Consider the following 16387-nt stretch of genomic DNA (forward strand, 5'->3'; position numbering starts at 1 on the left):
TAAACGGAGAAGTTCTTATAGTATACTCGTGTTCTATTAACTAGGGGTATATAGCTTATGATCTAAACCAAGTTTTAAGTGCAGGAACATGTTCCAACTTTTGTATCTGTGTGTGTGTGTGTGTGTGTGTGTGTAGGAGTGTGTGTTAGTGACAAAATATAACCATTAATCGGTGTGTGCCTAAAACAATTCCCAACCTCAACAGAAACCCGAAAAAAATAAACTAAACAAAAGCAACAACAAAACATTAACAATACCAAAATGAAATAATATTTTAAACATAATCAAAAGTGTTTCAAACATAATCTAAGGGGGGTTGGTGGATTCCTTCCTACTTCCTGGAAATGACTTTGCCCGTCTTCGGGTTGACCAGAATCATTTTATCCGGAGTCGTTGGCCGCTGCTGCGGCTGCTGCTGCTGGTGGGACTCCTCTGGGGCACTGCCCCGTAGAATGCGCCGACGCAGCCGATCGCTGATATTCTCGCTACGCTGCGACTCTGGTGCGGGCTCCTCCGGCGATGGTTTCACACTCAGCGCTCCGTCGCTCTTGTACAGAATGATCTTTGTGCTGGGTTTCTTGGCTGGCGGCGGCTCGTCCAGTTCCCCATCCTGATGCTCTGGATCGTTGTGTTCCTGCTGCTGCTGCTGCATGTTGGCATTGACCACATTGTCCTGGTTGTTATTGTTCTCCGTGTGCTGCTTGGTGGAGGACTCCTCTTGGCCAGCCTCCGGCTCCTGTTCCATGCTGATCTCGAGGTTGTCGTAGCACGTGTAAAACTCCACGGACTTGAGCTTCTCGCTGGCATTGAAATGCACCGCCGTGTGCTCCTCGATCTCCGCCTCCGTGTCGGTATGGTAATCGCAATGGGCACACAAATGTGCACCTTCTGGGGCTGCCTGGACGATGGCATGATGCGGCAGGTGCTGCTGCAGTTCCTCGTGCTTCTGCGTCTCGAACGGACAGTGGAGACAGCGCTCGGGGGCCGACGCTGACTGGGGCATGTCCATGGAGCCGGCATCACTGCTGCCATCTGCAGCCAGGTCACTAGTGGCCACCGAGGCACTCGTCGATGGCGTGGAGCTGCTGCGACGCTCTTCATCCTCCTCGCCTTCGGCTTCCGCCTCTTGTGGCTTGGGCTGGGGCGTCGACTCGCGTTCGTTGGGCCTCTCCAGGCCACTGCCCGACTCCAGCTGCTTCTTGAGCAGCGAGTTCTGGCCATTGTAGTTGCCGCCAGCGCTGGTCGAAGAACTAACGCCACCCGCTGCCTGCTGCTGCAGCAGCTGGACGCTCAGCTCGTTGTCCACCACCCAGATGGTCTCGGGTCCCGTGATCTGCATGAGCTTCGGGGCCGGAAACTCGACATCCTCCTTGCAGTTCTTGTACAGCTGCTGGCACTTCTCCTGGTAGTGCGACATGTGCACCGCGCGGTGCAGCTGCAGCAGGGTCTCCTCTCCGGTGCGGTATCCACAGTAGGTGCACACGTAGAGATCCTCCGTCTCCGAGTCGCTGGCGGTGGCATGGGCGGTCAGGTGCTGCTCCAGCTCCTGTTTGCCGTTCCGCTCATCGTTGTGCTTCTGGGCGAAGCGGGCGGGACAGCGCGGACAGTAGCTGATCAGCTTGTACTGGTACTCCGGCGGCAGCTGTTGGGGATTCAGTTCCGCATCGGAGGCCGCGTCCAGCTGCAGCTGACTCAAATCGATGGACAGCGGCGTGGAGGCGGGCAGCTGTTGGACCTGCTTGGCCGCCGCCGCCAGCTGGAGGGCCACACTGAAGTCCAGGCCCAGGGTGGAGGCTCCTCCTGCTGATCCTGCAGCGCCCGTTCCAGTTCCTGTGCCTGTCGCGCCCACTCCCAGCTGCTGCTGGTGCACGCTCCTCATGTGGCTGCTCAGATGCTGCTTCTTGGCGCACACAAAGGTGCACAGCCGGCACTCGTACTGCGTGGGCTTGTGCAGGGACACGTGATAGTTCATCTGGGACTTGCTCTCCGAGATGTACGGACAGACGGGACACTTTTGCTGCTTGCTCTTGGTGTTGCTCTGGCTGCCCTGGTGCTGCTGCTCCTGGTTGGCGGAGCCGGCGCCTGCAGATGGCAGCCGCGTGATCTCGATCTGATCGTTCTGCTGCAGCTGGAGCAGCTCCTCCCCGTTGGCCACGGCTGCCTTGCAGGCGGCTGCCCAGTAGGCGGCCACCGCCTGGAGATCCTGCTGTGTGTTGGCCGCATTCACCACCGCCGCGGCGCCTGCAGAGAGGGGCGAGTGCAGCAGCTGCTCCAATTGCTTGGAGCTCATCAGCAGCTGTTGGGCACTGGAGCTGTTGCTGTTGCCGTTGCCGAGTTTACTGTTGAGGATGTTGAGGCTGGATGTCGTAGTGCTGTTGGTGGTGCTGTTGATGTGGGACTGGGATTCATTGCTGGCACCGGCGCCCAAGGGCCGATAGCTGGCCGGTGCACTGCCGCCACGCTCAAGGGTCTCGATCCGAATATCCCCGGAATGCTTTAAGCGACAGTGCCGCTGTTGATTATAGAAGAAGGAACAGAACATATCTTTGATTAGTTTTATCTCAATTTGGGATAAGATACTTCTTACAAGTGTATGTATCTCTCTGTCTATGTGTGTGTGGGTGTGAGAGTATGTGTGTGTAGTATGTCTTCTGGAGGGTAGTACTAGTACCATGAGTTTTAGCCCAATCGAAAACACCCGCACCGTATGGCATCCCTTCTTTTGGGGGGTTAGCTTTTTGTTTGTATGTTTGGATGGATTACACTTAGTTCGAGGAATATTTAGAGATATATAACGATAGCAAGCAAGATAGCAAGATAACACTGTCACCAATGAGTAGTCTTATAAGTAAAAATATATATCGTATCAACAAGAAGCAAGACCAGACACCACACATTTAACAAATGAATTGAATCCAAAAATAAGATTTCGGTTTGTTGCATATTTACCAGCGCAGCGCAGGGACTACAGACACAGATGGAGAACGAGTTGCTTGGTTGGGTGTGTGTGTGTGTGTGTGTATGTGAGATGTTTCTTTCATTTGGAAGGACTCTGGGTAAAAGCGGGACGTCTTCTGTATATACCTTCTGATTGGCTACTAGTGGGGACCTTTATAGGTCTTTCGGATGCTGCAAAACACACGTCAACCCCCTCTAAAAGGATTGTTTTTGTGTTGGTAAACGGACTCAAACCCTATCAAGCCCCCCCTCTGAGATGGCTGATTGCAGGGACACGGCTAGGGGTCACGGCTGGGGGTCTTTCGGTTTTTGAATGGGACAAAACACAAAAACCATAAAATGCATTTGAACAAATACCTGGATCACATGCTTCCAATTCGACACCTGGTGGCAGTGGCCACAGCGATATGGCGACGGATCGCGGCGATCGCCATCGGCCATCGTCAGGAGACTGGGACTACCTGGACTATGGCTTTGGAAGCGCGACTGCGACTGTGAGTGCGGTTGCAGGGCGGCACTGGCCGCCGCCTGTGCCTGTGGCATCGACGATGCCAGATACGGCGATGACGACGACGACGATGGCGGCGACGCGTGTGGCGATGCAGCCTGTGATGCTGATGCTGATGATAGGGACGACGACGACGACGATGCCGCCGACGACAACGAGGACGATGACGACGACGACGACGACGACGAAGAGGCGGAAACGGAGGCGGAGGCGGAGACGGATGTTGGGAAGGACTTGGGATTTGTGTGCAGATGGGGGGCCATGTGGAGATGGTAGCCATCACCGGCGATGTGGTGGTGTGGATGTTGTTGGTTATGTGGAGGATGAGTGTTACCCGAACCCAGATGATGAGCCAGATGAGACTTTGCACCAGTGGGAAAAGTAGAAGAGGGAGTTGTTGAAGTAGAAATAGGAGTAGGAGTGGTAGTTACTGGCATAGTAGGCGATGCATTCTTGTGGTTGTTGGCTGTGGCTGTGCCAGTGGCTGTGGGTGTGGTGGATGATGCGACGTAGATGTTGTTGTTGTTGTTGTTGTTGTTGCAGGAGGAGGCGGCGTCCAGCCTGTGGCCCGTACCGGTACCGGTAGCACCCATTACCACAACCGAGGAGGAGTTACTGTTACTGTTAGCATTAGATTGATGATTAGATGTTTGCAGCCCTCCAGTGGCTGTTCCAGCACCATGATGACCACCACTAGCATTTCTGGTTCGCGGTGACGTGAGCAGATCCTGCAATGATCTGCCACCACCGCCACCCGCCATGCCGGCTGATTGCTCTTTTGTGGTGATGTAGTTATTGTTGTTGTTGTTGTTGTTGTTGGTGGTGGTGGTGGTGGTGGTGGTAGGCGACGTCAGACTGTCGGCACTTGCCTCGTTTTGACTCGCTTTCTGCTCACCGTGCTCTAAAATGGAAGCGGCACTGGCTTTCGTCGTATTGGCAGCTGACTTTCCGCTAGCCAGGGCCAAGGCTAGGCCACTCAGAGCGCTGGCGTTCGGTGTCGGTGAGTGCTGGGCCTCCTGGATGGCCCGCTGCAGCAGTCCTGCGGATATGAGGGAATGTTGTTGGCTGCTGGAGCTGCCCCCAGCGCCGGTGTTCGCCAGCGTCGCATTGGACGTCGGCGAGGACTGTCCCAGGCACATGGCAGCGAATACTTTGTTCATGTAGTACTGCTGATTCGGGCTGACGGACACCTGGAGCGGCGAGGTGCCGGATGTGGCGCCGGCGGCGGACTTCGGGTAGCTAGCATCCTGGTAATGGACCTTCACGTGGGCCAGCACTGCGTCGCGATTGTGATGGCTGTTGGCGGGATTTGAATACAGGTTAGAGCCTTGATGGGTGGACGGATTCGTGTGGGGCAATACTCACCCAAAGTTGCACTTGCGGCACCTGTAGACGGTGCGCTTCTCGTTGCCCTCCTGGTGCACCTCAGTGATGAGATCATCGCTGGGCTTGCTGGGCGGCGCCTGGTTCGTCCGCTTCACCGGCGAAATGGTCACCGAGGGCGTGATGTGCTGCTGCTCCTTCTGGTGGTGCTGCTGCTGCTGTTGCTGGTGCTGCTGCTGGGACATGGCCGCGTTCATAATGGTCGCCAGCAGGGGTATGCGTATGAGGTTGCCCGCCAGATGGGCATCGTCCAGGGCATTCGGTTTGCTGGACATCACCGGCTCCAGGGTTATGTCCTGGCCGGAGCCACTGCCCACCTTCGCGTAGTCCTTGAGGAAGGCCAGCGAGGCCACCTGGTTGGGTGTCATCTCGCCGGATTTCATCAGCTTGGGATCGCCATCCTCCTCGGTGACCTTCATCAGGGTAATGTACTTGTTGTACTTGGTGTAGTTCCGCCGTCCGGTCTCGTCGTTCATCAGCACTTTGGCGGTCTTGTGCGAGGGATCCCGGATGGTCTTCAGGCGGATGTGCTTGGTGATGTCCCAGCGCCAGTTGGAGCGGTACGAGCAGAGGGAGCACTCAAAGGGCTTCTTGTTGAGGTGCCCCACAATGTGCACGTGGAAGCGGGAGGCGGTCGAGGCCCAGAAGCTGCAGTGCGGACACTTGTAGACCTTCTTCAGGGACGAGTTGGCGGCCTCTTCTTCGGGTGTCATCTTTTTGGTTACCTGCAGTGCGTGAAAGAGTCAAATTTCATTTTGACGCATGTGGTCGTGCATGGGAGTTGAACGGAGGTAGGGAGTTTCGAGTGTGTGTGGGGGTGTATCTTAAAACTAGAATACAGAGATATACTCTTGATTCCTGATCAAAATCTAAGAGTTGAAAACTCTCTGTCGAATAGCGTGGTATATCACGTCCTTGCTACCAATTTTTCTTATTCATTCCTCGAAAACAGCAGCCGCACAAGCAAAATGTGCAAAAGAGAATGCTCGAGAATTACAAAACCCTATACATGTCGTGTGCCTGACGAGGCTATTAATGATCTACTCGAAACTGGGACAAAGGCTGACTCGGGCCAGGGAATTTAAGAACAAAATACATGTCGTGTGCATGACAAAGCAAACTGATGATTAACTAGAGACTGGGACTTCTGCATTTAAAGAAAGAAATACATGTCGTGTGCATAAAAATGCGCATCGATACAATTTTGAAGATCTATTCTGATATATTAAGCATTATCCTTCGATTTTCCAATGATTACGGATTACACAAAGTCTTCTTTGTTGTGTGTGTGGATTACGGATTTGATTGTGGAGGGCTGTGCTCAAAGACATACCTCGCCGTAGCCGGGCGCCGTCTCCACGCCGTAGTAGCTGTTCTCCTCGTTGTTGGTCCCCTGACTGTTGGCCGGTGACTTGACCAGATTCTTGTTGCTGTTCTCCTGATGGACAGCCGCTGTGGCGGCGGCTATTTCCTTGGCCGCCTTGTTCCAAATGCAGACGCGCTGCTGCTGGACGGCCGCCTGCTGCTGGAGGGAGTGGTGCGACTCGGAGCGACGCTGCTCGCCGCTCTCGCCGGAGTTGGAGTCGTACATCTCGTTGGCGCAGCGGATGGCCTCGACGCACTGCGTCAGGTGGTGCAGCAGATCGTTGGAGGACTTGCAGCGGTGCCGGCAGTGTTGGCAACGTGTCGATCCCGTCACGCTCAGATTCAAGGCCGAGTGCGAGTGATGATCCTCATCGTCCTCGTCGATCTCCAGGCGATCATCGGCATCGTCCTCGTGCAGGGCCGCATCGTCGTCGTCTGCGATGATCACGGCCGAGGCATGGCAGCTCTTGCCGTGGATGATCGACTCGGACAGGCACTTGGCCACGTGGCCGCACTGGCAGATGAGATTCTCGTGCTGGGCGCCGGTCTTCAGTTTATCCAGGAAGCTGGAGCCGGACTTTTTGGTCAGCTGACTGCGGGACGAGGCCTGCGAGGTGACGGTCGTCGCTGGCGACAATTGGGGCACATCGGATTTGTCCAGCATCTCCGAGATTTGCTTCTCGTTGAAGAACATGGAGGCGATCTCCGTGAGGGCACTGCGCGATGCATTCGTGTCCTTGGAAAGATTCAAGACGCTGTGTAGGAGAGAGAGAGAGAGAGATGTCATAGGGTTATTATCCTGCAAAGAGAGGGCACCTGGTGTAGACTTACTCCTTGGGACTCTTGGTGATGGGTATGAGATTTGGCACGGGTCTCTGGGACCTATTGGGCGTCGTGGTGCCCACACTGGAGGTGTCCGACGAGCAGCCGCCCTTCTGCGACAGGTCCGTGGGCTCCTCCTCGTCGTCGTACTTGCCGCGCTTGCCATAATGATGCAGCTCCTCGCCGCTCAGCACCTCGTCGGGGTCCTCCATGCCAGCATCCAGATCATCATCCACATTGTTGTTGTTGTACTGATCCTCCAGCTCCGCCGAGTCGCTGAGGAAATCATCGCACATCTCGCTGGCGCCGACCTTGTTCTGGCGCCTGGGCCAAATGGAACCGGCATTGCCCACGGGGGGCACATGGTGGTTCATCTCGTGCACCGTCAGCGACTGCTTGATGTCCGCGGTGAAGTCGCAGGCGGCGCACTTGAAGGCGCCCGCTCCGCCATGGTTCTTCATGTGGCGGTCGAGGTTCCACTTGTAGGGGGTGCGGAAGTCGCAGGTCACGCACTTGATCATCGGCATCGAGTGGTACTTGACGTGCTTGCTGAAGCGCGCCTTGATGTGCGTCACATAGCTGCACTTGTCGCAGCGGAAGAACTTGGTCTTCCCGTGCTCTTCCAGCTCGTGGGCCCGCAGCTGGGTGCGGTAGAGGGTCGTGAACTCGCAGGCGCTGCACTTGAGCAGGCGATTCTGTGGCTCCTCGCAGTTGGAGGGCGGGGTGGCCGATCCGCTCGGCGAGGGGGTCGGTGGCTCTGGCGGCGACTGGCGCTCAAACTCCCGGAGCACCTGCATCTGCATCTGGCGCTCGTAGCTGTTGGCCAGCTCCATCTGCTGCTCGCGCTGCTGCTCCACGCGCTGCCGCTGGTTGAAGGCCTCGATGTCGCGCTGCAGCTTCTCCTCCTGCAGCTGCAGCTCTCGCTTCACCTGCTCCAAGGTGGGCACATCCGGCACGGTCACCGTCAGGCCCTGTCCCACCACATGGCTGCCCCCCATCACGCCCACGCTCTCCTCCAGGCGACGCTTGCGCGCCTCCCGGCTCATGCCGCGCTTGCCCCGCGCCTGGCCGTGGCCACTGGGTATGCCGTCGGTGCAGCCGTGCACCATCTTCATGTGCCGCACCAGCTTCTGGAAGTGTCGCGAGGCGTACAGGCACAGCTTACACTTGTTGATCACGATCTTCTCGCCGTGCACGTCCCTCAGATGCGTGAGATGGTAGCGCGGGTTCTGCGTGAAGTAGGCGCAGTGGTTGCAGCTGTAATTCCGCTTGATCTTGCACTGTGGCAGTCCCTCCTCCTTGGCATCCATGGATATGACTGCCTGTTGCTGCTGCTGTTGAAGCTGCTGCTGTTGCTGTTGCTGCTGCTGCTGCTGCTGTTGCACGCTGTTCACGACTGCCGCTGCGGCAGCTGCCGCCTGCTGTTGCTGCTGGAGTAAGTGTTGCAGGCGATATCTCTCCACGTGCCGCTCCAGCAGAGAGGAGGAGCCTGCTGTGGCACTGTTTTGGCTTCCGCTTGGATTGTGGCCGCCCTGCTCGGCGTACAGCTGATTGCCGCTGACGACGCTGCGCACAATCAGAGTGTCACCGGAGCGCTGCACCATCGAAGGCAGGTCCATGCTGCAGCCTTGGTCAGCGTCTTGTTTACTGGAGAGGAGGGGTCTGGTCTGTGGCAACTCCCTCACTTTTGGCTAGTGTTTAACTGTAAGTAGAAGAGCCGGAAGGGTTTCAGTTAGTAGGGGTCTATGAATAGACTCTTAAGTGTCAGATAAAGAGAGTTAAAGAGTAATGAGGGGGGACGTTGTGAGTTGCTGCGGAGACCATTGTGAGAGCGGAAGGGGGGGCGAAATTTTGAAATAAACTTGTCAAGGTTCGATATCACAGGAGTGCGGATACCAAATTTGGTTGCTCTAGCTCTCATGGTCTCTGAGATCTAGGAACTCACTTCTTGCAATAGGCAAAGCCGACCATGAAACCTTGTTTTCCTGATTCAGGCTACAATAATTATACGATCGGGTTCAGATTATGCAGTCTTGAAGATATAGTCATTCTCTACGATTCTGCGTTTTCTGTTTTCTCTTATATTTGAAATTGTGGATACCACAGATTTTCGCCCTTTGTGGGGGCGGAAGTGGCGGGGCCGAGTTTTGAAATATACTTGTAACAGCACTAGGCGCTCATAAGGACGGACAGACAGATGTGGCTCGATTCTGACTCGGCTATTCTGATCAATAATATATAATACTTTATGGGTCGAAAAGCTTCCTTCTGGACGTTAGCCTTATACTAATCCTTATTCTCATTTTGAGTATTGGGTAATACAATTTATACAATAAAAATCAAAAATAATAATTATTCAATAACAATCAAGAATAAGAATTATTATAATAATTATTCAATAAAAATCAAGAATAATTGAATAATTATTGAATTTTATTGAATAATTATTATTTTTGATTTGTATTGAATAATGATTAATTTTGATTTTTAATGAGTAATTATTATTTTGGATTCTTATTGTATAATTATTATTTTTGATTTTTATTGTTTTTGCTTAAAAAAAACCAAAAAACTTAAAAACAAAAAAAAGAGGGTGAACGTTGTGAATTGCTGCGAAGACCGCAACTCTACATAAACGACACGACAAAGCGTGCGTGCGAGTGAGTGAAGATCCCAGATGCAGTTCGGGAACAACCTCACACGCCCCTTGCCCTTTACCCTTCCACCTTCTGAGAGAGGCTGGTCACCTGCGGCACTTCCTAGAGCATTTCCCCGACTGTGAAACGGAGTACGAGAAGGACTACAAGCCTAAGTGAAGCGCACAAAATTCTAAGATGAGTCGCATTAAATTATTCCATGCACTTTAATTCCACATTTAATAGCTAATATGTTAATGAAGTTTCCTTCTTCCTCTTAAAGTTTTCGTGCCCTTCCCGCTAAAGAAGGGGCAGCCTGGAAAAGCAGGAAGTGATGCGAGCTGAAAGGCCAAAAATGCGATACAACAGCAGCCCTAAATGCAGATTTCAACACTTGGCCGGCACAACACTCATTACAGCACACATTAACACACACATGAGTTGGTAGCCCCTCGATTATACGAGTATAATGCATATGTATAAGTGTGCGTGCCTGTTCGGCCTCATAAATATTTCAGTTTCCGACTTTTTTCCTCCTGATTATATCTGAATGAGTGGTGCGGGGGTTCGGGTTACTGGGATATTCAAATGAAATGAAATGTTTTCGGTCCATGTCCGCGACAAAAGTTGTGAAAACAGTGGGGAGGGGCAGCAAATGATTCGAAGGCAGAAGTTTCCAAGCATCTGGGGCGCCACAAATCTCAGAGGTAAATGTATTGTAGTTTTGTGCGTAGCACAAATCCATTTTAAGGCTAATTGGAGTTGGCCAAGTCGAAAGAGTAGGGCTCACAGGAGTGGAATGTGCCCATGCTCTCGCACACAGACATAAATAAAAGGGGGTTCGACCCAATGAAGGTCAACCTTTTTTTGGGCGGAGGGCCACAGATTTGGATGAGTGCACATGCCGACAGGGGGGGAGGGGAGGGGAGGGGAGTGTGTCCTGTCCTGGCCTGGCCAGCCCCTGTCCAGGGGCTAATCCTTGGGGTGTCGTTTTTATCAAATGCAGTAATTTTGCTTTTTAAGCGTTTTTTATTGCCCTTAAATGGACCCTCCTCCCCATGCCTCTCCCCCTTACTCCTGCCTCTGCTCCTCCCTCACGATTTATCCTCTCGGAGGGGATTCCATGCGTGTTAGGAGAGGCTTAGCCGCAATTGTGTTTTGGCTTAGAGGGACAGAGCGAGAGCGATGTAGCTTTGATGTAGCCATCCTCCCCCTACTCCTCCTCCTCCTCCTCCATCTCCATCTCCATATTTAATTATCAAAGTGCGAAAGAGAGGGCAAATAACACCCGTGGCGGTGGCGGTGGCGGCTCATGTGATGTACTCTTGACATTCAACACGTTTATTGTCGCCAGCAACAAGCTCATCATCATCGTCCTTCTCCTCATCCTCCTCTTCCCGCCGTAACTGCTCCTTCTGCTCTCCAACATCCTCATCAGCGTCAAGGCGGAACTCATTAACAGAGGCGTCTCTAAGTGCGTGTGTGTGTGTGTGTTTGTGTGTGGGCGTGGCATCTCAGGGTTGGATAGAGACCATATGGGCATAATCAGAAACGAAATTACTGTGCAGAATGTCACTCTTTAGGTCACTGTGACCCATTCAGGGCTAAGGGCAGGGAAGTCGTGACTTTTATTTGGGATTTCGATTAGGTTTTAGCCAAAAATAAGGCAATAAACTAATTAAAAGCTAATTCTTATTCTTGTCTCTTAGAGAAGATCGTGGTCTTAGGTGTTTTTGGAGTCCCTTTCTATTGGAGTCTCCCCTGGAAAGTCCCCATCTAAATAGTAATAATCCTCCGCTTAACAGGATTATTTATTGCCTTCTGCAGTCAGCTGTGCAGCCCTGGTCGAAGGGGGAATCACCTTTTGCATTGTTTACACCGCGCTTATTACGAGGCAGGGGCACAGGCACAGGCACAGTCACAGTCACTGGCAGAGCCTCGTCCTCGACTACTTTGACGGGACGACAAGGAGATGCTTCCTGCTTATTTGCCTTTGTTTAAGTTTTGATGCTGTTGTTGTTGCTGTTGTATTTTGTGATGTTTTCCTTTTTGTTTTTCGTTTCGTTTTGTTGTTCTTGGCTGAGTAAATACCTTGCCACACACCCACCCACACCACCCACACACACACGTGCAGCCTGCTTATGCGGCAACACGTTACGCTTTGAAATTTTAATTTCTCGCGCGACGCCAAAAAGTATGCTATGCCGCACGAAACGAACCCCAAGGTGTAGTCTGTTCCAGGTGTTCCACGTTTCAGGCCCCCATTGTTTGTTGTTGATGTTGCTGCTGTTGCAACAACAGCCTACGCGGACTTAATTAATCTTGCTGTGGGCTTAGCCCATCGTTGTCCCTGGCAATCCTTCAGACAGTTATCCCTTTTTCTCCTGTCTCTCTTTCTGTCAGTCTAAGACTTCTTTCTCCTCGTCTTCCACTCTGTTCCGTTCGGCCGAGGTCTGTTCTGGTCTTTTCTTGTATTTTCTGGTGATAATGAGGCATCACTGAACCGCCTTTTTATATCGTATTTTCTTCGTTTTTTTTTGGGTTTGGGTTGGGATAAAACTGTTGAGCGTTGGCTTGATTGATGGGCCGCCTTTTGCCTGGCTGCCTTTTTGGCTTGTTAACTTTTTCGCATTTTAATTAGAATTCAACAATTAAAATTCATATATTTTTGTGCTTTTTGTTGGGGGAAGTTCTTTAAAATTTGGGGTATGGGGCACGATTGCTGCAAACTCTGGACTTTAGATTTAAGGGAGTGCAATCCTTGTGCTTCAAATCCTTCAGTTTTCTCCAAATATTCCCATTTAAATCACAAAATAAATAGGTTCGAATATTCGCAGCTTAATTGGCATTGCAGCCGTTGAGAGTCCTGTGGCAGGAGCAGCAGCAGCCGCAGCAGCAACCAATTTCCTCTTTGGTCATTTGGTTGCAAGGCAGCAAAAGAGAGAGAGAAAGGGAGAGAGGGAGAGGGCAGATGGAAATGGAAATGGCAGAAAGGAATGCGATGTTGTAGCTACAAATTAACTGCAAACTGCAGGAAAAGTAAATACGTGGAGTCCGGCCAAGTCCTGCGAGGAGAGTGGCCTGCAAATATCCTACAAAATGTTTATACATCATCAATTTGTTTTCATTTGATGGCCAACTAAGCGAAACATCCACGCTGCCCCATTCATGCCCTGCCCATTTCAGGAGATCGTCCTGTTATCATCTTGTTTATGGCCGTGAAAATTGCTAACGCTGGTGGGGGAGAATGGAATGACATTAAAAGCAGGAAAAGTAAACCAGATAATTACGGAGAGGACTCTCTGCGGCCCTCCCTGGCAAGTGCTGCAAATCGAAAAATCTCCTTTCACAGTTTATGTCCCCTTTAAAAATTTAAATACATTTCAAGTTTAAGCCCAGTTCCGGCTTTCGCCTAAAAACATAAATAAAGGCGGGGGCGGTGTTAAAAGTTTTTCCCACTAGTCTGCCCCTGGCTGGGGGCTCCGTTCCGGGGTCTGGGATGGGGTCCTTATTACTTAAAGATTCTGTTGCTAAAAACTAAATCGTCGAGGCGGCAGTGAAAACTTTTAGCCACCACACCAGCAGCCCACCAGCCCAGCCACTTAGCCCACTCTTAGTGGCAGCATCCATCCGCCCCCCTCACACGATGAGTTTTCCACCGACGATTTGTTTAGAGGGCACATCTCAGGAGATGCGAGCAGAATCATCGGTTGAAAACGTTTCGTGCCACGTCCACCCACAAGGATAATATGGAGAGGCAAAGAGCATTTTCTATTGCCTTTCACATAAATCTCAACGCACGTCAAAGTTTATTTCGCATTTTTGAAATTAAATAAAGATTTGTCACGTAGAAATCCATTTGGGGAAAGTCACTCACTAATACATAAGCAGTCGCACGCACACACGCACACACACACACACACACATGTGCACACTGATGAGACAGCGTAAAAAAAAAAGGAAAACTGTATTTCCTTCGGTTTTTCGTTTCTTTTTTCCTCCTCCCTTTCGGTTTTCTGTTGTCTTTTGCTCTTGGCGTTAGACAAATACCAAGGCCAAAACTTTGTCTACTGTGATTTTGGAGTTTCTTCGCTTTTTACACCACCTAACCATCCAGCCACGCCTCTTTGGGCGCTTTCCTCGCCTTTTTTATCCTTGGACACTTTGCTGGAAGTGGAATTTCTGGGCGATTTTTGTTTAGCCTCCGCCAAAAGTTGGCCGGAAGTTGGGCGTTTTTCGCTTCCGTTTTTGATTAAAGTTGAATGCTCCTCCCCGCGAGGAGGCGCTTCCCAAAAAAAGAGGATATTAATAAAAGTTGTGTGACTGCAATTTAAAGTACTTTTTTTGGCCCCTCATTTCTTATGGGTTTGGTAATTTTTGCATTACAGATTTCCTTCATCCCTTTTGACGCTGCTCTTTTTTTCAGTTTAAATTTTCTAGAATATTTGTGATTTATTTTTATACATTTTTTTTTTCTTTTATATCAACTCTAGGATCACTTTTTCTCATTCATTAATTCCTATCTTTTTTTTTGTTCTGTTATTTGGCATTTTTTTATATTTTACATTATTTATATTTACTTTATTTTGTTGTTTTTTATATTTTTATATATTTTTTTTACACCTAAAATCACATTTAAGTTACGATATTTTTATAAATTAAGTTCTTTATTTTGCCATTTTTTTCTTTCATTTTTTGCATATTTTTTCATACATTTAAAGTTGTTATTTTTGTAAATTTTGCATCTTCTTCAACTAGTTTATTTCTACTGCTTTTTTGTTGTATTCTTTATGTTTGGCCCTGCATTTTTTTCCATAATCTAAAGTTACGCTTTGAGATGTTAAGGCGAGAGGAGAGCATATGTTGGCATATGTTGACACCTGCTGTGGACGGAAGTCACTGTCACCCCACTTTGCCACCCCACTCCCCCATCGTTGGCCTCCCTTCTTATCAACATACTCATCCATAAAGATGAGGCGTACTCGCAAGTTCCTCTTTGGACTGCCTCTGATTACTCATACGACATGTTGGCCAGCCCACAGTTTCGGTCTCATCTGCCGCACAAAAATGTACTGTACCCTCGAAACTACTCACTCCCCCATCCCCCACATAATTACCCAAACGGAGAGTGGGGAGAGAAGAAAAGTTATTGCGAAATAAAACCAAACATATGTTAGCTTCCTTGGACACCTCGAAAGCTGCTGGAGAGTGCTTTTGGCTTGTCGTTTAGCTACTGAAATGATAATAAAAAGCAAAGCAAGAAAAAACAGTGAAGAAAATTTAAGGAGCATAAAAAAATGCAGAGGCAAAGAGGTGTTTAAAAGCAGCGACCACAAGGAGTGGGGCGTGAAATCCAATAGATGATGGAGAAGATAGCAGAGGGGGGGAGTGTGAACAAAAAGAGGGAGCTCTAGTGGTGGTTTGGCCTGAAGGAAAATCTTTAGCGGTTCTGCCTGAAGAGTTGGTAAAACAAGTTTCTCCAATAGTGGAGTTTAAAGCTGTGGTTGAACAGGATGGAGTAGGGTTGGGGGACTTGCCTCAAAAATAAACAGGGAGTTGGGGGTTGAGGCCCAAAGATGGACAAGGAGTTGGGTGATGCCTGAAGCAGGATATGTCCGGCAGCAGTTTGTGTTGGTGGCTGTACCGCTGCTGATGGAGATATCCATGAACCTGCGCGACCATGCAAATTAACAGAAGCCGCTACCAGGAGGCAGGATGGCAAGAGGACTGTGGATAGTGGCAGGCAGGAGCAGGACCAGCAGAAGGAGCACGACACGAACGCGGCAGGGGCCGCGGTCGGGAACAAGGAACAAAGTTGCTAATGCGCCGCGTTTGCATTGTCTGCATTCACACACACACACCCACACACACGCACGCACACATTCACAACACACATGGATCGGCTGTCATCGGCTTTAACAGCGCCGAAGGCAGAAAAAAAATGGAGACGAAACAAGTTCCTCGGCTCCCCATTCCTCTTACTCACTCGCTGACACTCTCTCTCTCTCTCTCTCTGTCACTCTCTTTCCCTTTGTTATATTGGTATTTCCGTCACTTTTTTACTTGTTTTATTTAAGAATTTTTTTGTTTTTTAGCCGTCACACAACGCAACGCTCTTGCGGTCCAACAACAACTGAAGAAGAAGTGACCGCCGTGGTTGGATTCGCAGCAGGACCACAAGGATGTTAAAAGGATGCTGCTGCTGATGCTGCTGCTGTTACTGGATGGCTGGCTGGTTGCTACTGCTGCTTCAACTGCTGGCTAGTTGGTCTCTCTTCGGCTGCAGAGGACACGATACGATGCGACACGAGCAGCATTCAATGGACCGTTAAGTCTGGCAAAGAGTAGCGCTAACAGGGCTCTGTTAAGGGCCTCAGCAGAGAGTAGCGCTAACAGGGCTCTGTTAAGGGCCTCAGCAGAGAGTATCGTTAACAGGGCTCTGTTAAGGGCCTCAGCAGAGAGTATCGTTAACAGGGCTCTGTTAAGGGCCTAAGCAAAGAGCATCTTTGGTGCTCTTTGAGTTGGGAAGGCGAAAGAGAGCAATGTTAGAGTCCATAACAGAGTTACAAAGCGTATTGCGGACTGTTATTACTGGCCATGCCTTGAGGCATGTTAAGCTGGGATGTTAGGGGAGTCCTAGTGATAAACATAAGCAGGGTCTCGCTTAAAATTCAAGAATATCGAAATTTGGGAATACAAAATGTTTAAATATATT

At 50.4% G+C, this 16387-nt stretch overlaps 1 protein-coding gene across 4 annotated transcripts in view; it reads right to left on the bottom strand.

Moving 5' to 3' along the window:
- Window positions 1–247: 247 nt before the first annotated feature.
- The window catches only part of LOC6602257, a 47678-nt gene continuing 31538 nt past the window's right edge, over window positions 248–16387 (bottom strand). The window contains exons 4-8 of one of the 4 annotated variants that reach the window (XM_002027251.2): window positions 7046–8738; window positions 6183–6969; window positions 4832–5574; window positions 3316–4762; window positions 248–2512 (exon numbers count right to left, since the gene is read on the bottom strand). In XM_002027251.2, coding sequence (XP_002027287.1) covers window positions 332–2512; window positions 3316–4762; window positions 4832–5574; window positions 6183–6969; window positions 7046–8655 — 6768 coding nt within the window. In that variant the 5' untranslated portion in view covers window positions 8656–8738 and the 3' untranslated portion in view covers window positions 248–331. The remainder of the gene's footprint in view (window positions 2513–3315; window positions 4763–4831; window positions 5575–6182; window positions 6970–7045; window positions 8739–16387) is intronic. The other 3 variants (XM_026987256.1, XM_026987257.1, XM_026987258.1) reach the window with 3 other exon arrangements.

The sequence above is a fragment of the Drosophila persimilis genome, unplaced genomic scaffold (genome assembly GCF_003286085.1).
Source record: "Drosophila persimilis strain 14011-0111.01,24,50 unplaced genomic scaffold, DperRS2 tig00000124-arrow-pilon, whole genome shotgun sequence".
Taxonomy (NCBI): Eukaryota; Metazoa; Arthropoda; class Insecta; order Diptera; family Drosophilidae; genus Drosophila; species Drosophila persimilis.